This window comes from Oryctolagus cuniculus, chromosome 8 (assembly GCF_964237555.1).
Source record: "Oryctolagus cuniculus chromosome 8, mOryCun1.1, whole genome shotgun sequence".
Classification (NCBI taxonomy): Eukaryota; Metazoa; Chordata; class Mammalia; order Lagomorpha; family Leporidae; genus Oryctolagus; species Oryctolagus cuniculus.
In genome coordinates this window covers 45,736,868-45,759,759 of record NC_091439.1, presented here as the reverse complement: position 1 = coordinate 45,759,759, position 22,892 = coordinate 45,736,868, and the positions used below count along the sequence as shown (strand labels likewise).

Sequence of the window (22,892 nt, the reverse complement as noted above, 5' to 3'; positions counted from 1 at the left end):
TAAATCTTTAGATGACATACATAATCACAGAGGTATTTTGTTCATGTGATAGAATCCAAAAACTGCATTATCAGTTGAAGAGGGGTTTATGTTAATAGACTGTGAACAAAATAATGGATGTAACACAATCTAAGAAGGATGTTTCCCACCAAAGAATCTCAGGTATCTTTGATGGAACACAGGAAGTTAAATGTGTATTACTCTGATTTACAAAAGTCCTTAATATGTTCTGAAGCAATTAAATCATTGAGACCAATACAGGTGTTAATCCACCCACAGCATGGAGACAAAAATAACTGTCTTCTTTGAACATCTTCCTTCTAATTTTCAATGGAGCAACATAAATAGCAATGGGCTTGGGGCTGGCACTGTGGTGCACCAGGTTAAAGCCATGGCCTGAAGCGCTGGCATCCCATATGGGCACTGGTTCTAGTCCTGGCTGCCCCTCTTCCTATCTAGCTCTTTCTATGGCCTGGGAACAGTAGAAGATGGCCCAAGTCTTTGGGCCCCTGCACCCACATGGGAGACCTGGAAGAAGCTCCTGGCATCTGGCTTCCTAGCTCCAGCCATTGCAACCATTTGGGGAATAAACCAGCAGATAGAAGATCTCTCTGTCTCTCTCTCTCCCGCTCTCCCTCTCTTTTCTCCCTCTTGCTCTCTCTGTGTCTCCACCTCTCTCTGTAACTCTGTCTTTCAAACAAATAAAAAAACTTTTAAAAAATAGCAGTAGACTTGGAATAGAAAGAATTTGGTCACGATGACATACATAGACTTACATTCAAGAAGAGAAATAATAAAACCTACCACAAGGAAGTTAGAAACAGGCCTGAGAGCTCGCTTAAATGGACAGCACGTCAATATGGTGTGCAGCATATACTCCTTCAGAGTTGGATGAGAAGAGTAATAAAAGAATGCTGACTGCTGCTCTTTCTGAAGCTAAATTCACAGCATCCAGACCGAATTCGCACCTTGGCGCCCCACCGTCTGTGTGCAAAGCTTATAAAACATTAGGAAATTTGCCTCACCAGGAAGCAATTCCAATTTTTAGCCAATCTGGCATGCTGAACTTGGAGCAGCACTCTTAGGGTGTTTTTATACTCAGGGTTGAATTTTTTTATAGCAGCGATGGAAGGTAAATGACATAGAGTACCATCAGTCCTCTTCTGTTTGGCCCCAACATGCTCCGGGCACAGTGGAGGCACAGAGAGGAGGGCATTTGGGAGATTCTGCTGGTTGAATTACATAGACGCAACTAAGACAAATCATTACTGTATTTAGCCAAAGAGACACTTCTGAACACTTCAGACCATTTTTAACCAGAGTGCTTTTTGCGAGCAACCATTTCGGCAACAGTTAATCCTAGATGTGCAGACACAGTGAGGAGATAGCATTTTCCTAAATCAGCATCATGCCAGACACAGATTTTGGTACCTTTTCATCTTTTTCAGTGAATGTCCCACCATTTCCTGATTTCTTGTTGATGGCTTGGGCTACACCAACAACCTGGTATAAGGAAAGAAAAGTGACAAGTTTTTCCTTGACTGAATTATTAATATAAATTCATGAAATTATATTTATATAAGTTATGTCACAATGTTTTAAAATAACATTAAGCCACAAAACACAAAGCACAGCATTGAATTATACTAAATAAAAACCGCTCATCAGGTGGACAAGTCCTATATCTCTTACTACATTTTTTATCCCCAACACTCCTAAGAATTTCAAGGTTTTTATCTTCCTGAGGCTCAAACTACATTGGATTCTGTGATGTTACCCTACATTGTGAGTAAATTTATGAAATTATCGGCAACCACATTTTAAGTGAATATTTTCCACAGATTTTGAGAATAAAGAATATATTTCTATTATATTTCAAATAGACCCATATAATACAAGGCACATTTTATATTAGCTCTAAATACATTTCAAGAGGGCTAAAAGTTCTTTCACTGGAAATGAAACAGGACCCAGCAGCCAACCACAGGAGGAATGCAAGAGGATCAGGAAGGCGAAGAAGAATTTTTAAAGTAGGGAGGTAGTCCAGCTTCATTTTCACATATTTTGGAGAAAAGAAAAATCAAAACAGAAGTTAACAGGCTGAGCCTTATTTCAAATAGATCAGAAGGTTTCTGAAAGATAAAGTAGACCTTAAGATGACTGAGCTACACTCTGTGAATACGCTTTAACTTTCTACAAAAAATTTAATAAGACTTTAAGAATCCTCTCATTCAAAGAGTATTTCACTTACTTGCTTAGTTCCAATTTCAGTTTATGTCCTTATTCCTAGAAAGAACTTCAACTAACTTACTTTTGTCTTCTCTTTATTGATTGTAAATTCTACTCTTTCCTTCCTTCAAGGTAGTATCTGTGAAATAAAATATTATCTCCTAAATGGTTATATTTTAGGAATATGCAGTCCCTGGTTTTGTGTGGAAGGTTCATCCTCACTTCTCACCTCATTCTAGGTGCTCAGCTTTAATGAACTGATATAAACCCCCCCTCTAGAAGAAGGAGAAATACATCTTGTCTGATATTGTTTCTGCTTTTTTTTTTTTTTTTGACAGGCAGAGTTAGACAGTGAGAGAGAGAGAGAGAGAGAGAGACAGAGACAGAGACAGAGAGAAAGGTTTTCCTTCCATTGGTTCACTCCCCAAATGGCTGCTATGGCCGGTGCACTGCATTGACCCAAAGCCAGGAGCCAGGTGCTACCTCCTGGTCTCCCATGCGGGTGCAGGGCCCAAGCACTTGGGCCATCCTCCACTGCATTCCCGGGGCCACAGCAGAGAGCTGGCCTGGCAGAGGGGCAACCGAGACAGAATCCAGCGCCCCAACCGGGACTAGAACCCGGGGTGCCGGCGCCGCAGGCAGAGGATTAGCCTAGTGAGCCACGGCGCCAGCCTTCTGCTCTTTTCAACACCTTTCCTTTCTCCATCAGAGAGAGAGAGAGAGACAGAAAGGGAGAAAGAGAGAGGGGATGTTGACAACAATAAATTAAATTGTACAATTATCCTAAGCTTTATATCTTGTGAAGATTTACTTATTTGAAAATATGAGATAGATGACAGCTAGCTAGCTAGCTAAAGAGACATCTTCCATCCTCTGGTTCATTGCCCTAGTGTCCACAACAGTTAGGGATGAGGGATGAAGCAAGCCAAAACCAGGAGCCTAGAGGTCTACTTGGGTCTCCCATGTGGGTTGTAGGGACCCAAGTACCTGGGCCTTATTATTACACATAGTTCAGCTCTTATTTTTTTGTTCTTTTACATTCTTCAGTTCTTCAAAATAGCTGATAGATTTCTACATATTTTAGCCTCAATGACTAAATGCCTAGGAAAGCTTCTGCTTTAATGCCAAACACGTCTGGACTATAGGCAGGCACGTTTATTTGAAACAAAACTGACGAAAATCACATAAGGGTATTGGGTCTAATATACAGTAGCAGAGGTCTAACTTATTTTCAATGTTCATTAATTCATTTATTTACTTAGCTAATGCTGAAGTGCCTATATATCAGAGTGTTAAAAACTTTGAAGACTACCCTGAAGGGGCTGAGAATCAAGAATGGGCACATCAACATACTTAGAGCGCACTGCCACAGTGTGTTGAGTTTCTAGGATGCAGATGCCCTTAGACTGCTAGTGCACTGGAGGGGCATCCACTGTGGGGAAGGGGAAAGCTTCTCAGAAAAGATGACATTTGGGGCAGGTGTTGTGGCACCACGGGTAAAGCCAATGCCTATGACACCGGAGCCCAGTGTATGTCCCTGGATTATGGCTCCAATCCTGATCCAGCTCCCTGCTGATGATCTGGCAAAAGCAGTGGAAGATGGTCCAGGTATCTGGGCCCCTGCTACCCACATGGGAGACACAGATAAGGCTCCTGGATTCAGCCATTCTGGCCATCTGGGGAGTGAACCAGTGGATGGAAGATTCTCTCTCTTTCTCTCTCTCCCTCCCTCCCTCTCTCTAATATTTTCAAAATAAATAAATCCCTTTTCTATAAAAAGGAAATGACTTTTAAATTTCTATTACATTTTAAATAAATGTATATTTTATTTGAAAGGCAAATAGAGAAAGAGAGAAGGTGGGGAGGGAGGGAGGGAGAGAGAGGGAGAGAAAGAGAGAGAGAGAGGGAGAGAGAGAGAGAGAGAGAGAGAATTTTCCATCTATTAGTTAATTACCCAAATTCCCACAACAGGTGGCACTGGGCCAGAACAAAGACAGAAGCTGAAACTCAATCTAAGTCTCCCAGGTGAGTGGCAGGGATCTAACTACTTAGGCCATCACCTGTTGCCTCCCGAGTGTACATTAGAAGACTGCTGGATTCTAAAGCAGAGCCAAGACTTGAACCCAGTTACTCAGATACAGGATGCATGTGTCCCAAGTGGTATCTTAACTGCTACACCAAACACTTGCCCTAATAAATGGCCTTATAAAATAAAGATTTAAATTCTAAATCCCCAGAAACTGAGTTTAAACCAGATATAGAGACTTAATGCAAAATTTTCCTGATAATTACATGGTATGAAAAGTATATGCTGATACTCTATTTGTACTTGAGGCTGTGTGAAATAATGTACACGGCAAGAAAGTAAAGAAAAAGCTCTGCTCACTCAAAAATATAATGCAGGTGTGGATGTTTCACCGAGTAGTCAGGCTGTCAGGTAGGACATCCATGCCCCATGGCTCTTTAAAAATATAACAGCTTTAAAAATTACCTGAGAGGTAGAGAGACTGACAGAGAGCGGGGAAGCTCCCAGCTGCTGGCTTACTCCCCAAATGCCCATGATAGTTGAGACTGGACTCACGCTAGAAGCAGGAACTCAACCCAGGTCTCCCAAGAGGGTGGCAGGGACCCAACTACTTGAACCATCACCACTAACTTCAGTGTCTGCAAACAGCAGGAAGACAGTCAGCAGCCAGAGCCAGGCATCAAATCTACGTACTCTGATATAGGCTATGGGAGCCTTAACTGGCATCTTAACCACTGGGAAAAGCACCTGTCCCTGCCAGCTGCTTTTAAAATGTCCAATAATCAAACTATTAATATTATATTTTATTCCATCATTATATTACCATAAATTGACAGTGAGAGAATAGTTTCTTTCCAAGTCTTAAAAGAAAAATAAAATTGGCTGCAAAATGTGTTTTTCTAAAATCGAGACTTGTAAAAATGCTATTATTTAGATTAGTTCATTGTAGTCCCTTAAAAATGAGGTCAAAGTCAGCATGTGCCAATTAGCTCACTGTAGTCCATGGCTGCTGGCTGGAGATACCCTTGACCTAGTCATTAATCTGTATGTGGAGTGACTGAATGATGGTTTGGGACTGTAGGGGAGAGATTAAAGGGAAGACAACGTAAAATAGTTTATGCTTGGGTCAGGGAGCATCAGTCCTTACTGGAAAGGCAGAATTAAAACACAGCCTGCTCCCAGTGGATGTGCAGGCTCTCCCACGGAAGTACAAGAACACTTAAAAGCAGCTTCTTCAGTAGACAGGGGGATGGTCCCCAGAGCTCTCCCTTTATTAAAATCTGAATAACAGTTGCAACTTAGTTCTTATCTGCATGTTTTATACTGTGGATTATTTATATATATATATAAATATATATTATATATAAATATATAAGGATTTTATATATACATAAAAGCATTATTCCTAACTCTAGACTAAAAATTTTCTCTGTGGTTAAAAGGACAGTGTCCCTGAAACCATACTGATTATATGCCATTGGTCAGTTTTCACCCCAACACAGCTGTGTTCATGCAGTTTAATAACTATTTTTAATTTCTAAATTTTTGATTTTTAAAAACCTGCCTATTCTTTCTTCTCCTTTTAGATGCTAGTTTCTATTCTCCTTTGTCAAAAAATTCTTTTTGTTAATTTTGACTGTAAGGTCCTCCTTAGCAGGATCTGTTTCCTATGGGACTGCCATGTTCACTGATTCATGAAGTGTCCAGAGCCTGTGTTTCTGTTTTTCACTGCACCGAAGGTGGGAACTTGAATCCCTTCCTGTGTGTGCCACAGGCTTGTGTCCTCACGGTCTACAAAAGACTCTTCTTTCTCTCATTGCTGTAGGCAGAAGGCAAGCATCCTTGTTGCTTCTCCCAGCTGCCAGTAGAGTTGTGCTAGGTGCATGGTCATGGAAGGAACTTCACAAATGTAGGTTTTCTGTGGGCACCAACTTCATCTCATGGACTACAGGCATTACCCTCACACATCTACCACACTACACAGAACCTTGGGCATCCATGGACCTAGATGGCTTTTGGTCATTCACTTTTCTAACCTTAGATTCTCCTCTGTTTCCAGGACATATGGTTTTCCCTTTCTTGAGCTCATTTGTTAAAAACTGGTTTTGGTGGAATTGTATTTGACTCCTGTTTGGGGTGGGGAATATTCTGCATTATTCAGTCTGTAGAAGTCTAGTTCAAGGGGTTCAAAACATACTTTGTATCCCTTGAACACCAGATATTTCCTATTTAGTCTTTTTCGTCCAATACTAAGGAAAGTGTTTCCATTAGGCAACTTCATGGAAAGAGGACTTCCAAGAACAATTATTTTTATCCTTTCTGGTAACTGCTTATTGAACTCACTGTTGATTCTATAGACTTTGACAGTAGAGATTAGTTCATTAAGGGATGATTAATTGAATAGAACTGCTATAAAAAACAAAGCAACCAAACAGATCTGAAGAAATGGTGCAGGTGTTTGAAGATGGAGGAAGGGGCCATAAGCTAAGAGATGCAGGCAGCCTATGGGAGCTAGAACAGGCAAGAGAATGGATTCCTCTCTGAAGACTCCTCCTTGGAACACAGCACCACTACATTTTGATTTTTGCCCTAAGAACTATTTTGGATTGTGACCTCCAAAGTTATAAGATGAGGGCCGGCGCCGTGGCTCACTAGGCTAATCCTCTGCCTAGCGGCGCCGGCACACTGGGTTCTAGTCCCGGTTGGGGCGCCGGATTCTGTCCCGGTTGCCCCTCTTCCAGGCCAGCTCTCTGCTGTGGCCAGGGAGTGCAGTGGAGGATGGTCCAGGTGCTTGGGCCCTGCACCCCATGGGAGACCAGGAAAAGCACCTGGCTCCTGGCTCCTGCCATCAGATTAGCGCGGTGCGCCGGCCGCAGCGCGCCGGCCGCGGCGGCCATTGGAGGGTGAACCAACGGCAAAAGGAAGACCTTTCTCTCTGTCTCTCTCTCTCACTGTCCACTCTGCCTGTCAAAAAATAAAAAAAAATAAAAAAATAAAAAAAAACAAAGTTATAAGATGATACCTTTGTGTTTTAAGTCACTAAATTTCTGGAAGATTTTAATAGCAGCAATTAAAAAATCCTTCATTAAATTATTATTATTACATTCTTCCATTCCTTCTCCTCAACTTGTATCTTCTGTTTCACCAAATAAATCTTTACTTTCTTTGAAGGCTCTGGTATCTCATTCCCAGTTGTCTTGTCTTTAGTCCATCTTAGACACTTAAGTCATTTATCCTCTTCAGATACTGTTTTGTATACCATAGGTCACCTCATTTCTCAATAATTTTTAATGGATAGGCCAGTGCCACGGCTCACTTGGCTAATCCTCTGCCTGTGGTGCTGGTACTCGGGGTTCTAGTCCTGGTTGGGGGTTCTAGTCCTGGTTGGGGCACCGGATTCTGTCCCAGTTGCTCCTCTTCAAGTCCAGTTCATCAGTTTTGTTTCAAATAAACATGCCTGCCTATAGTCCAGATGAGTTTGGTATTAAAGCAGAAGTTTCCTAGGCATTTAGCCACTGAAGTTAAAATATGTAGAGGGGCCTGCACTGTGGCTCACTTGGTTAATCCTCCACCTGCAGCACCGGCATCCCATATGGGCACTGGGTTTTAGTCACGGTTGCCCCTCTTCCTGTCCAGCTATCTGCTGTGGCCCGGGAAGGCAGTCGAGGATGACCCAAGTGCTTGGGTCCTACACCCACATGGGAGACCAGGAGGAAGCACCTGGCTCCTGGCTTCAGATCAGTGCAGCGCACCAGCCATTGTGGCCATTTGGGGGGTGAACCAACGGAAGGAAGACCTTTCTCTCTGTCTCTCTCTCTCACTTTCTAACTCTGCCTGTCAAAAAAAATTTTTTTAATGGATAAAAATTAAAGACTGTCAAACATTCCATACCATCAATTTAAACTAAATCACTGACATGAATTAGAATGCTGCAATTTCCTTTCTTCATATCATTCCTGGAAATATTACTTCTACCTTCTCTACTGAAGCTGAGGCTCTATAAAGCTTTCCCTTCAAACCTACTCCTCGGGAACGTCCTGTGACAGCTGTGTATGCCATACATCTGGCAGTGAGATATCCTCCTTTTGAATCTCGTTTTATCTATTCACACCTTGAATTTCCAATTAGATCCTTTTTTTAGGACATGACTTATATCTTATCCCTTACAGATCATCAATACTTTGCATTGTTCTAAATGCACTCAATGCTTCAGAGATATCTGATGTTGATGATAATGGGAGAATCGTTAAAAAGGATAAAAATATTTAGAGTGATATACTTATTGGATAACAGGTATTCAGTATAAATTATATATGCCCATTTTTCTCTACTCTTTGGCTTGATAGCAGGAGATCCACCTATATCTGAGAACTTTATAAGGCAGTGAGAAGTTTCCTTCCTTAACAAGCCTTTAATTATTTGGTTAATAAGTTTCAACTTACAACCTAGAAAGATTTTGGAGACAGGGAAAAGAAAGCATGATGTTATTAAGTTTTTAAGTAAAAATATAGGAAAATCACAAAGAATAAGATGGCAAACATCCCTGTCTCTGTAACCTGGAGCGGTGGTAGTGTGGGCCTTGTTAAAACAGTTTCTGAGCCCCACCTCCAGAGTTTCAGATCAGCAGACCTAGGTAGGGGCCTGAGAATCTGTGCTGCTAAAAGTTCTCAGGTGATGCCATGTGCTGTTGGGTCAGTGACAAAAGACAGTTTGATCATCACTGATATATGAATTTACTAATTGTTAATATCTGGTGATGCTTTCCTCATTACTATTACTATAAAATTAACATAAAATTAAATCGAACTGTCTCTTCCCAGTCTCAATCTTTTTCCTCCCATCCCTTTCCCAACAATCCATCTTGTTCATTATACTCTCTTAATACATAAACTTATAAGTAAGACATAGTATGTTTGCCTTTCAAAATTAAATTAAATTAAATTAAATTACATCATATGCATCAGCAGCCTGTCGATCTATTTAATGTTATTTATTCCAATATATTTAGGTCTGATTCATTCAATGTTCATACAACATTGCAAGGATATTTGGGTTGTTTGCGAAATTTTTGCTACTACAAATGATCAATAGTGAACATTTCTGCATGTGTCTCCTTATGCACATAGGCAAGCGCTTCTCTAGTTACATTTCTAAGGGATTACAGAAATATATACTTTTACTTGCAATGCATAAGAGTTTTTGTTAACTTGACATCCTCATCAGCCCCAGTATTATCAGCATAAATGCTGATATATCTAGAAATAATTCAGCCCCCAAAATAGGCAGATAATTCAAGAAAATGCAAAATTAACTTAGAGTGATTGCTATGAGAACAGTGCTAGCAATGGGTGGTGGGGAATGACTGGGTTGTTAAGGTACACAGATACATATACACTTGTCAGAACTCATCAAATTGTACAATAAGATCTGAGTTCTGTGTATTTCACTGTATGTACGTTGTAAGTCTGCTATTTAAAAAAACTGCACGAGTTTGTGATCGCTGAAGGTCTGTGAATGAGGAGGCCCACAGAGTTCCCAGCTGTCTGGGTCATGGTGAAGCAGGCTGAGTTTCTCTGATCCTTTGCTCTGTGCCACTTGGCAGAATGGATGCTCCCCAGATGGGGCCAGAGCAAGGCCAGCCTCTGGGGGGCAGTAGATATCCTGTCTCTGGACACTCAACCTGAGATTGAGTTCCTTGCACTGTTCCTCAACAGTGGAGAAAAGGGCTGGTAAAGATCATCACTTCTCAAAGTGTCAATTTCACTCCTATAGATTACCTTTTAGGTACTCTATTAGTTACCACAGATTGGGAAGGACATATGGTATGTGTCTTTTTGGGACTGGCTTATTTCCCAAAGTCTAATGGTTTCCAGTTGCATCCAGGGGGATGCTGGGCATAATTTTTTTTTTTGGACAGGCAGAGTGGACAGTGAGAGAGAGAGACAGAGAGAAAGGTCTTCCTTTTGCCATTGGTTCACCCTCCAATGGCCGCTGCAGCCGGGCACCACGCTGATCCGAAGCCAGGAGCCTGGTGCTTCTCCTGGTCTCCCATGTGGGTGCAGGGCCCAAGAACCTGGGCCATCCTCCACTGCCTTCCCTGGCCACAGCAGAGAGCTGGACTAGAAGAGGGGCAACCGGGAAAGAATCCAGCGCCCTGACCGGGACTAGAACCCAGTGTGCCGGTGCCGCAGGTGGAGGATTAGCTTAGTGAGCCATGGCGCTGGCCATAATTTTTGATCTTAGTGTTTGTACTCATACCTTTGCATACACATACACACACACACACACACAAAATCCCTCATCCTTGCCAAATACTAAACTCCAACTCCCTACCACACTAGCTTTTAAGCAATGAGGTAAGTTCTTCAACCTAGAACCACAGGACCCTATTGCCTTTGTATTAGACCATTCTGTCCCCCTTGGGATACAGAAGTTCAGCCCTGAGACAGAAAAGCACATAGCCAATGCAAGTAAAGTCTCCTTATATGCCCTTTCAAAACAGCCGGAGACACAAAGGTTACATAGCAGAAAACAGCCTGCTGTCTTTCCCAGGGCAGGATCTGTGCTGTGTTTACTGTTGTTGAACTTTCCATTCTCCCATTTGTCTGCCCTTGCAACATCCTCAAAAGGAGGAAATGGACATTTTCTGAACACCCATTAGGTGAAGAGCTCTGCAGTGGGAACTGCCACATTCTTTGTCTCATGAGGACTTTCAAAACCACCCTGTGTGTTTGGACTTCAGACAGATGCCTAATGCACAGAGAGGCAAAGAAAGTTGCTCAGGGAATCACTGCTCTTGAGTCAGCATTTAAGGCCAAGTCACTTCTATTACAAAGTCTGAGCTCTTTCACACGCTGTCTCTCTGCTCTAATTAACAATGTGTATATCATACAAACTGTACTTTGTATCAGAATAATTCCACCACTGCTGGTACCCACCTTTTTACATATTACCTAAAATGATATCAGAGCCTTGGATTTACTTCATAACTAAGATTTATTTTAAGGGTGGTGTTCTGCATGCCACCGGGTACTGGCCTGCAAAAGAACAGGCATACCCTGGATAATGTTGGATTTGGACTCTATTACATCAAGATCAAGTTTGTTCCAGCATTGCTTGCACTCACAATAAGGTCATGTCTTGATAGCCTGGTAAAGTGCTGTGCTAATAAAGCTTCCTTATAATTACAGGGTGAGGGAGTGTGCCCATGATACATACCTCGTACAAACAGAAGAGAAATAGCACAGTGAAAGTGTCAAAAGTCACTTTTCACACATTAAAACATTGAAGAGGTAGAATCTCATGTAAAAAAAATTGGTATCAAAAGGGCTGAGAGAATACCACCTTTCTTATACTCAAACTGAAGATTCAGACATTGATAATGCAATTCTGCTCATCCAAATAACCACATTGTTAGCCACAGAAGGCTGGATATCCCTATTATTGTGTGTGTATGTGTGCATATAATTTGTTTATACTCAAGTCCTTCACATATAGAAAATATTCTATCATGTCCTCACAGCCCAAGTAATTTTCCAAGTATATTTCCTCCAAATAGAAGATGAGCCTGAAAAGCTAATAACATCCAAAAGCTGAGATGTAAACCTCTGTCTCACCAGCAAAACTCCTAGCTGTAGGTGTTACCAGCAGAAAACACATATCCTCCTCCACATAGCTGTGCCACATATTATACAATAAAATTGCTAATGGTATTTGGGACCATTGTACTCAACTCTATATTTTACCAGATAAATATTATTCCAGTCCATAAATTGTATTTTCGAAATGAAATTGTCTGTGGGTGGCTTTTAAGGAACCACCACTAATAAAGGTGGAGAAAGGCAACTGCTCTGTGGTGAAGAGAAGTTCAGCTTCAGAATTTGAAGATGTGGGGTTGGCACTGCTGTGTAGCAGTAAAGCCACTGTAGCACTGGCAAGCCACAGGGGTGCCAGTTGCATCCCTGCTGCTCCTCTTCCAATCCAGCTCCCTGCTAATGCACATGGGAAAGTAGTGGAGGATGGCCCATTTCCTTGGGCCCCTGCACCCATGTGGGAGACCTGCATGAAGCTCCTGGCTGCTGGCTTCTGCCTGGCCCAGTCCTGGCTGTTGTAGCCATGGGCGGGGGGGAGGTGAACCAGTGGATGGAAGATCTTTCTCTCTTTCTCTCTGTCTCTCCTTTTCTCTAACTCTGACATACAAATAAATAATAAATCTTAAAAAACAAACAAAGGAATTCAATGATATGGGTGTGAATTCCAGCTCTACTACTTAAATGAGAGGTGACATTGGACAATTTCCTTAACTGGACCAAGCCCATATTTCCTCCCCTAAAATGGGGATGATAATATCAATAAACAAGTTATTATTCATCTCTAAGTCTCAGAATGAAGATCACAGCAGTACTGCTATTTATCACAGAGCTTTGGCTAAATTTCTACTCACGATCCTTTCACTTGTCAACCAGTTTTGGTTACCACACTTCAAGATGGTAAACAAACACCCTTGAGAAAAGAATCACACTACAAATTCTCAGGCGAACCAGATCACTGCTTAAACGTCACCTCCTTCATGAAACATTCTTGTCTGACATCACTCTCGGGCAGCTTCCAGTTGACTGGAAAGAGACAGATGGTAAACAACCCAGGCAGCCAATATGTAGTATGTCAAGTGGTGACTATATGCTTAAGTTTGACGGAGAAAGCAGAGTAGCAAAGAAAGGCAATGGCTGGTATTCAGTAGGGACGGTCAAAGCAGGTCTTACTGAGGTGTCCTCTGAGTGAAAACTCAAGGTAGGTGAGGGAGTGGGCCATTTGGGGCAAGAGACTTCCAGATGGTGGAAACAGCAGGTGCACACCTGGGCAGGATATGTTCAAAGAGAGATTAGAAGAAAATGTGAATGGCAAACAGGGACAGGACAACTCTTTCAGAGAGTTTTACTCTGATGGTCAGAGAAATGAAGGGACATGTGTGGTCCAGTGGGTCTTTTGTTTTAAAGATGAGAGAAATAGCAGCGTATATGTCTACTGATGAACAGACTGACTAGAGTGGGAAACCGTGATAATTCTGGACATAGAGGGGAGACCTGCCCTGCTGTGTCTTTGAGTAGGAGCTTAGATAAGATCTGGTGCACAAACAGGAGGCTGAGCTTTACTTGGTTCACAGCTTACCCCTAAAAGCAAAAAGGAAACAGGGACTCAAATGCAGGACCTGGGGAAACAAATAGGGAAAATTCTTCCAATGACTTTACCTTGCACTGAAGGGTGGCAGTGTACAGTTTAGAGGGGAGAGCAGAAAGTAATTAGCTGTCAAACAGCAGATGCAATAAATAAATAAATAAATAAATAGCTAATTGTCTTTGTCCCCCAAGAACAAGCCTCCCTGCTCTGTTTTGTTTTAGGGAATATCACAAGCCTAACCCCACTCCCATCCTTCTAACCCTACCTCAAAACCTACAAAGTATTTTAGATTTAGATTTATTGCAACAAACTAACCAGCTTTCCTGCCTCTAGACAAAGTAGTCTAACTGTGAAAGAACATAGAAATTACTAAGTTATCAATTTTTATCCCCTGTCAAATTCTGTGGCTCCGGATTAGATGTTACACAAGGAAAATGTTAAGATTTAATGCCATCGCCACACAGATATTCAAATAATAGCACGTGTTTCCTGGCTTTAAAAAAAAGAAAAATACTCAGCACCTCCTTTGCATGTGCTTGGTGCTTCAGGATCTGCCCCTACCCCACCTGTATGGCCTCATTTCCAGGCACTTCTGGCCTTCCAGTTTATACTCAAGCAAACACTGTCACAAAGTAATAGACACACTCCCTCCGTTCTTGCTCCATGAACAGAGGTTTAACACCATGGTACAGAAAGACACAATAAAGACTCACCAACCAGCATCCCCTGTGTGTAGTTAAGTGGCAAAATACCTCTATTACATGCAAACAGTCACCTCAAATGTTGCCCACGGCATTGGTGGCAAAACATTTTAAGTTTTTAATAGCTCAATCATTTGCCACCCTATAAAGAAACAGGTACCTTCCTCTTTTTCTCCTCAGTCTTCCTCTTTTGATTCTCTACTTCTTCTCTACCCTTTGACTCAAGCCAATCTTTTTCTGTTTGTTTTAAAGATTTATTGTACCTTTATTTGAAATGCAGAGTTACAGAGAGAGAAAGGGAGGGGAGGGGGAGGAAGAGGGAGGAGGGAGACGGAGGAGAGAGAGGGATATGAAGAGGGAGGAGGGACAAGGGAGGAGGGCGGAGGGAGGAAAAGGGAGGAGGGAGAGGGAGAGGGAGAGGGAAATGAACCCATCAACTATCCACTGGTTCACTCCCCAAATGGCTAAAATGGCCAGGACTAGGCCAGGTTTAAGCCTGGAACTCCATATGGGTCTTCCACATGGGTAGCAGGGGCCTAAGTAAATTAGCAGGGGGCTGAATTGGAAGTGGAACACCTAGGACTTGAAGAAGCATTCCTTTTTTTTTTTTTTTTTTTTTTTTTTGCAGGCAGAGTGGACAGTGAGAGAGAGAGACAGAGAGAGAAAGGTCTTCCTTTTGCCGCTGGTTCACCCTCCAATGGCCGCCGCTGCAGCCGGCGCACCGCGCTGATCCTGGCAGGAGCCAGGATCCAGGTGCTTTTCCTGGTCTCCCATGGGGTGCAGGGCCCAAGCACCTGGGCCATCCTCCACTGCACTCCCTGGCCATAGCAGAGAGCTGGCCTGGAAGAGGGGCAACCGGGACAGAATCCGGCGCCCCAACCGGGACTAGAACCTGGTGTGCCGGCGCCGCAAGGTGGAGGATTAGCCTATTGAGCCACGGCGCCGGCTCTGAAGAAGCATTCCTATGTGATGCCTGTGTCTCAGGCACAGGCTGCACCATAAAATCCAGTCCTGAACAGCAATTCACTCCCTTTTGATAACCCCAGTCTGATTGTTCATATTTTTAGTACACAAAAGATTGAAAATAAATGACTGGTGAATATTATTTTAATTAACAAGCAGAGCTCCTCTTGTATCACCTGTCAGGTTTTTGATGAAAGAGAATAATAAATATGGATCAATCTTACATATAATAAATAATAACAATCCATCAGTACCACCTCTGGTGGGTTTAAACAATCTCCACAAATTCTTTGATCCCACTCTCTTTAAAAGGTGGAGTTTCTGTTCCCATCCCTGAGTCTGGGCAGAACTCAGTGCCTTGATTCTACAGAACAGAATATGCAAGATGCATAGTGGTTCTGCAAACCAGGCCATTCCTTTCTCTTGCAAAGCACACTGTGGAGAAATTAACTGCCATGGTGTTCTGTTGCAAGGACACCAAGCAGCTTACAGAGAGGCCTGCATGACAAGGGACTAAGGTCTCCTGCTCACAGCCTTTTGGGAAGCGGATATGAAGCACAAGTCAGGCAGTCTTGGCCCACAGCTTGACTGTAGCCACCTGCAGCTTAGAAAAGTCCCTCCAGGATTCCTGAACACCAGAACAGTGAGATGAGGAATGTGTGCTCAAAACCACTAAGGGCAGTGAGATTTGTTATGCTGGACGAGATAGCCAATATAATACTCATGATCAGGAAACAATTAGTATTAAGTAAAGAGGTCTGCAATTCTAAATCCAGGTCATTCTCCTTTTTCTTCCCTCACTACTATGAAGGAACACAAATTTTTTAAAAGTTTTTTTAAGATCATCATCTCCTGTCCTTTTATTCAAATTCAGCCTAGAATATTAATTTCTACTCAGTGGTTGAAGGGAAGAAAGTAGGGATTTTTGGATGTGGTTTTGTAAGAAGAAATATAGTATTTAAGAGTTTATAAAGCATTCTGCCTATAATCTTTTCTCTTAATAGAGAAATACAGATGTTTGCACATCCATCTAGTGAGACCAGCGTTTTCATTGGTGACTACTTTAACTGGAAGAATGCACAAAAATGTGCCTATAAGGGTTGGCACTGTGGTGTAGCAGGTAAAGCCACAGCCTGTGATGCTGACATCCCACAGGGCACTGATTCGTGTCCCAGCTGCTCCACTTCCCATCCAGCTCCCTGGTAATATGCCTGGGAAAGCATCGGAAGATGGCCCAAATACTTGGATTCCTGCATCCACATGGGCGACCCAGAGGAAGCTGTGGGTTCCTGGCCTCAGCTTGGCCCAGCTCTGGCTGTTGCAGACATTTGGGGAGTGAACCAGCAGATGGATGATCTCTTTCTCTGACTCTCCTTCTCTCTCTCTGTGACTCTGTGACTTTCAAGTAAATGAAGAATAAATTTTTTTTAAAAAGTGCATATCATTTGCTAGTCCAAATCCATCCAAGGATCTAATTGTGTGATACTGGGTCACACATTATACAAGAAAATTGTCCATGCTTATCTGCATCTGGTTTCAGGCCTATAATAATCATTAGTCATGGACCAAGCAAAACTCCCCCAAATGAAAATTAGGAATGATCTGTTAAGCTAGAAGTTTAATGCATTCCAACAAGTGTTGAATGATTATCCTGAGAGGACCAATGAAAACAAACCTATTGAATAAAACACAGCAGCCCTCTGTGTGAATCAAACTTTCTGAGCATTAAACTTAAGATACGATTTGGGTTCAGAGAGCCCAGGATTCACTTAATTTTCAGTCTCAAACTTTTACGTGCGCTTTCTTCTTCTCTTGGATCAGTAATGTTGACTCAGGGATTTACTATTAGCACTGTGTTTTCCATTTTCTGCTCTTAAATATTTTTTCCTTAGGAAAGTAGTTAATGTCTTCTTTGTAAAATGCACTTGTTCATTCCTTAAAGGGCAATGTGGAAAAGAAGAAAGAAAGGATCATCACCATTACAACACCAAGTCCAGAACAAACAGAAACTTTGTGGAGCGCTTCTGTTTTGTTTCTAAAATAAAGCTACAGGAAAGAATACTGCCAAGGAATAAAGACAATTAACAATTTATAAGTTTTTAAAAACACATTACTAGCCAATTCTTTAAGACTAAAATAGACCTAGATCCAGTGGCAGAGTTTGTTATTAAACTCTACTTTTTAAAAATCATATTTCATTTATTTTGACTTAGAATTAAGCCCTACGCATAAAACTGTAGTGTTTATTTGTTTCCAGGTTTACTTGTCCACTTTCAGAATGCCACATTAGTACTATGAGCATGTGATCAGGCAAGGGTCTCCTCTGTATCCATCGTCCACGGAGACCAAGCATCTGTCACCACAGCATTCACCTGCTTCTCTCCTTTAGGCCAGGGATCAGCACAGTACGGAGTTGTCATCCCTCCTCAGTAGTTTTTCTATCTACCCAATCCACGGTCTATCCTTGAAATTATGCATTAAATATCAGACCTACTTAACAGTTGTTACATTGTATAGATCCAGAATTTTGGGGATACAAGTTCTACCTTTCCAAATTGAAAAAATTTAAAAGCAAGCATCTTCTTTGCCTAGATAGTGCACTACAAATGAGGGTACTTCAGAGAGTTTGTGGGGGAAGGGAACTAAAAGATACGTTGCAGCAGGCATTTGGTGCAGTGGGTGGGGTGTCATTTGGGACACCCACATCCCATACTGGGGTGTGACTGGGTTTGAGACCTGGCTCTGCTTCTGATTCCAGCTTCCTGCTAATGCACACCCTAGGAGGAAGCAGGTGATGGCTCAAGTAGCTGGGCTTATGTCACCCACCTGGAAGACCCAGACTGAGTTCCAGGCTCCTGGCTTCTTCCTGGCCCCGCCCTGGCTGTTGTGGGCATTTGGGGAGTGGACCAGTGGATAAAAGATCTGTTTTTCTCTGCCTCTCAAATAAATAAAATATAAATTAAAAATTTTAATTTTGTGAAAAATTCTTGAAATCCATGCACAGTTTTTTTTATAATACTCACTTTCCATGAACTTTTTTGAAGTACTTTCATATTGCAATGGTATAATAATTACTTTTATTTTTTTTTAAAGATTTATTTTATCTATTTGAAAGACAGAGTTACAGAGAGAGGCAGAGACAGAGAAAGAGGTCTTCTATCTGCTGGTCCACTCCCTAGATGGCCACAATGGCCAGAGCTGAGCCGATCCAAAGCCAGGAGCCAGGAGCTTCTCCTGGGTCTCCCACGTGGGTGCAGGGGCCCAAGGACTTGGGCCATCCTCCACCACTCTCCCAAGCCACAGCAGAGAGCCGGATCGGAAGAAGAGCAGCCGGGACCAGAATCGGTGCCCACGCGGGACGCCGGCGCCCCAGGCCAGGGCCCCAACCCACTGTGCCACAGCGCCAGCCCCTCAATAATTACTTTTCAAAACAAGATTGTTTAGGGAAAATAAGGGAGTATTTTTAAAATGAGCAGATATAAAGTCTAAATTCTAGGAAACATACTTTTGTGTATTGCAGTTGGACATACACATCTGATTATATTCATACTTTATTTGGTGATTTTCAGCAGACTGATTCATCAATGTATTTATGTAGTAAACTTTAGTTGTTTTTTTTTGAGTTTTTTTTATTAGAAAAGATATAGATGATTAGACATTTCTCTAAAATGCTCCTTTATCACACAGTAAAGAACATGTCATAAATTCTCTGTTGCAACTGTCTTGTTTGCACCAAGAGATTGCCAGGCCCGTCAACTATGATAAAATAAAATCAAGTTGATAAAATAGAAAGAGAGGAAAAAACAGCTCGGATTCCATATTGAATTTCTGCTTAATAAGTGGAGCTGACATTCAGCTGTGGTGTTTCAGCCTAGCCTGAAGAATATTATTGAACATAATCTCCCACTCGGATCAATAAGAAATTTCCACAGAGTTTGTATTATTTCATAATGTCCTGCCTTCTAGCCTCGCTCCTCCTTCCTGAATGATATACAAAGAAAAAGTCAGCAGGCCCAGAGCAACAAACAGGGCTCTGAGTAAGAGTTAATATCTGGGGTCAGTTACACTGGTGCAGCTCCTATAAATAAAGAACACTGGTCTCCACCGTGTCATAACGAGCGATACTTCAAGGGAGACCGGGATTTCAGAAATAGGTCAGCTGAGCCAGAGGGAAGAGTTGCATTGCCCTGTATTTCATTATCAAACAATAAAGAATTTCTGTCTGATTATAGATATAACTAATGCAAATGACAGAACTAAGAACTGGTCCAAGTGCCCCCATGTGAATAATCCAGAATTAAGTCTGAAAGAAATTTCACAGCAGTCCTAAAAATCCACATACTCGCTGAAGTGTTTTTTTTTTTTTTTTATTGTGCTTCATGTGCATATCCTAGTTCTTCTCTGGAGCACGCTGGCCCAGATTAATATAAAACACGCTCCTGTAACTCTTTTATCCCTGCTAGAAAGTCCTCATGGATTCCTGTTAAGGGACTGCAGAGGATGTGCCTATGATTCTCTGTGTGTGTGTGTGTGTGTGTGTGTGTGTGTGTGTGTGTTTTAAAAGGAGTCTGCATGCAGAGCACTTTGAACACTAACATGGACGGCCATAGGAACACAGCCTGGTTTCCTGCTGCAGCTCGCCAGCCCTGCTTCTGCCCGGAGCCACATTAAACAATCAGCATGGCTCCCACCCCCACCCCACCAAAATCAACAGTAATTTAGATGTTCACTGCAGTGTCTCAAGAAAACACCATTTGGGAGGGAAGTAGAGCACCCTCAGTATCCACAGCATAATATAAAAAAAAAAAAAAAAAAAAAAAAAAAAAAACCTCTTTCCCATTTAACGCCCTTGTGGTCAGACTGGATTCAAATCTCAGTTTTACCTGCGTGAGACTCTAAGTTCCCAAAATGCTGCCAAAGTGTTTCCTCCTCTGCTAAATGGAACTCAGATGATGACCACTTCCTATGACTACTGTGATGATGCCATGAATTAGAATTTTCCAGGTCCTTAGAATAATTTCTCCAGGATCTGCGCAATACACATCACACACCTCAGTCATCGCCAGCACAGGGACAGTTATTTCAGGGTCCTTTCCGGAGTGCTGCCCCCTACTCCTCCACCGTTGTTCCATCTGCAGCCAGGCCTGGCTCGCTTCTCTCCCCTTGCTGCTTTCCCTTTTCCTCATTCATTTTCTCCAGCATAGTTTCATGCTGGCTCCAGCCAGCAGCTCTCTCTGACCTTTCCAAAATAAATTGTTTTAGCTTCCTCAGGCTTCTCCAGTTTTGTTTTTTTGTTTTGTTTCCACTTTGCCCAGTGACCCCATTCTCTTAGAAGGAAGCAGGGAGAAGGGGAGATTGCAAAAAACTTCGCCTCTAATTTCTCTCAAAGCATACTGTTCCAGAAGTTTTGGGATATCTGTGGTCCTACTTTTAACAAAGCACTGCTGTATCTATTTCACTTAAGATTGAAACATTGGCCAGCGCCGCGGCTCACTAGGCTAATCCTCCGCCTTGCGGCGCCGGCACACCGGGTTCTAGTCCCGGTTGGGGCGCCAGATTCTGTCCCGGTTGCCCCTCTTCCAGGACAGCTCTCTGCCGTGGCCAGGGAGTGCAGTGGAGGATGGCCCAAAGTGCTTGTGCCCTGCACCCCATGGGAGACCAGGATAAGTACCTGGCTCCTGGCTTTGGATCAGTGTGGTGTGCCGGCCACAGTGGCCATTGGAGGGTGAACCAACGGCAAAGGAGGACCTTTCTCTCTGTCTCTCTCTCTCACTGTCCACTCTGTCAAAAAAAAAAAAAAAAAGATTGAAACATTAATGAAAAGAAGTTCGAATGGGCAGGCATGTCGTGTGGTGGGTAAAGCCACTGCCTGTGACAGTTCCCGTCCTGGCTACTCCACTTCCGATCCAGCTCCCTGCTAATGGCCTGGGAAAGCAGCAGAGGATGGCCCAGGTGCGTGGGTCCCTACCAGGCACGTGGGAAATCTGGAAGGAGCTCCTGGTTTTGGACCAGACCAGGTCTGGCTGTTGTGGTCATCAGGGGAGTGAACCAACAGATGGAAAATCTCTCTTTGTCTCTCCCTCTCTCTTTGTCTCTCTGTAACTCTGCCTTTCAAATAAATAAATAAATCTAAAAAAAAAAAAAAAAGAAAGTTCTGAACATTTTTAAGTGGTTGGAATATTTCACCAGAAGAAAAGGCAAAAAGCTTTGCTATTTTAGTGAGTTTTCATTTTCTTTGGGAATTTTCTGGTCCATGTTATAGTATTCAACATTCAACCGCTCCATTGAAACAGCTTTCCAGAGCTGGTATGTATGCCTTTAAAAAGTGGTGTCCTTAAAAGGTAGCAGAGTATTTTGGAAACAATCAATGAACAGTAATTTAACAATCACAGTTTTTGGTAGGCTCCTTGGTAATTAGATGGAATGGGTGTTGGTTACTCACTACCATTAGACTTACACAAAGAGAAGACACCAAGTTCACTTTGCAACATTCATGAGAAAAAAAAACAGCAAAAAATTTTTCTTTTAAGCTTAAAGTTCGCTGCAGGGTAATAAATAGATAAATGGAAATAGTTAAGTCAGGAGCAGTGCGTGTTATCTAGTCCCAGCTGGCTAATTATTACATGGCTAATGACTTTTTCATACGACTCTTACTCTCTGCCTTTCTCAAAAGCTGTTAGCTTGGTGTCTCTTTTTAAACAACATGAATCAAAGCTCATCATTCACATCCAGTATGCATGGCACATTACTAAGCCCCTTGCAGCACATTTAATCTTCCTAAGAACTTTTTGAGGCAGGTCCTCTTATTAACTCCATTTGGTAGATGAGGAAATCGAAGTTCAAAGGCATTAACCAGTTCCATCCTGCTTAGTCATCAAGGAGGTGGTGAAGATGGGGTTCAAGCTCACAGCAAGCAACCTTAACAATTATTCCCAAAACCTTCACTGTAACTCTGCTGTCTGGTTTCAGATATTTCATGGGAGACAAAGAGAAGCTGTCTGTGCAAACAAAAGCAAATACTGCCATGAGTTTGTTTACATAGCTGTAAATTCAAAGATAATTCTGGAAGTGGTATATTGCATCATGTTAGTGGCCTTGGTGCGTGGTCAGCCAAATTACACTTTTATGCGCAACAGCCATACTGACAGTGTATTCGTTCTTCAATAGCTGCTCTTCATTTCTTGTGTCTGATGAACGTTATCAGAGGACATAATTTTGAACTGGGCAGTGCGAATCTGAGAAAAGAGGGAGCAGGAGGGAAGAGGATAGAGAGTGGGCTGGGTCAGCAAGATGTTTAAAAAGCTGTGTTTTGGGAACCCTCTCTGAGTAAAGTCTCCAGTGAAGTTACTAAAGGTTTTTAATCTCACAAAATGTGAATATTTCTAGAAACCAGTGAATAGCCCAGGCTGCACATCAAGTAAAGCAGAGACAGCAGGAAAGGGCCTAGGAGCACCACGAGAGATGCGAGAGAAGCTTGGGCACCTGAGAGAAACCCGAGGAAGAGCCTTGAGCCATTGGGGACCTGGGCTGAGCTTGCTTATATCAGATCTGTGAGCGAGGAGTGGGCCCCATGCTGAGAGTGGGGTTGCACATTCATGTAGACTAACTCAAACAGTTCCCTACAGGTACTACTAGAATGCAAACCACTGCTACACCACATGTTTTCAAGGACACGAAGCAACTGGAACTCTCCTAGGTTGCTGGTAATTATGCATTAAGGGGCCAGTACCGTGACAAAGCAAGGTAAACTCGCATCATGCTGAGTGAAATAAGTCAGTCCCAAAGGGACAAATACC

The 22,892-nt window shown here is 42.4% G+C and overlaps 1 protein-coding gene across 7 annotated transcripts in view; it reads right to left on the bottom strand.

Annotated features, from left to right (window-relative positions):
• The window catches only part of PDE5A (phosphodiesterase 5A), a 158,716-nt gene that overhangs the window by 97,791 nt on the left and 38,033 nt on the right, over positions 1 to 22,892 (bottom strand). For all 7 annotated transcript variants that reach the window (XR_007909494.2, XM_002717227.5, XM_008267901.4 and 4 more), the window contains exon 4: positions 1,432 to 1,503. Coding sequence is in view for 6 of the 7 variants with exons in the window: in XM_002717227.5 (XP_002717273.1) it covers positions 1,432 to 1,503 (72 nt within the window). In the remaining variant the exon portion in view is untranslated. The remainder of the gene's footprint in view (positions 1 to 1,431; positions 1,504 to 22,892) is intronic.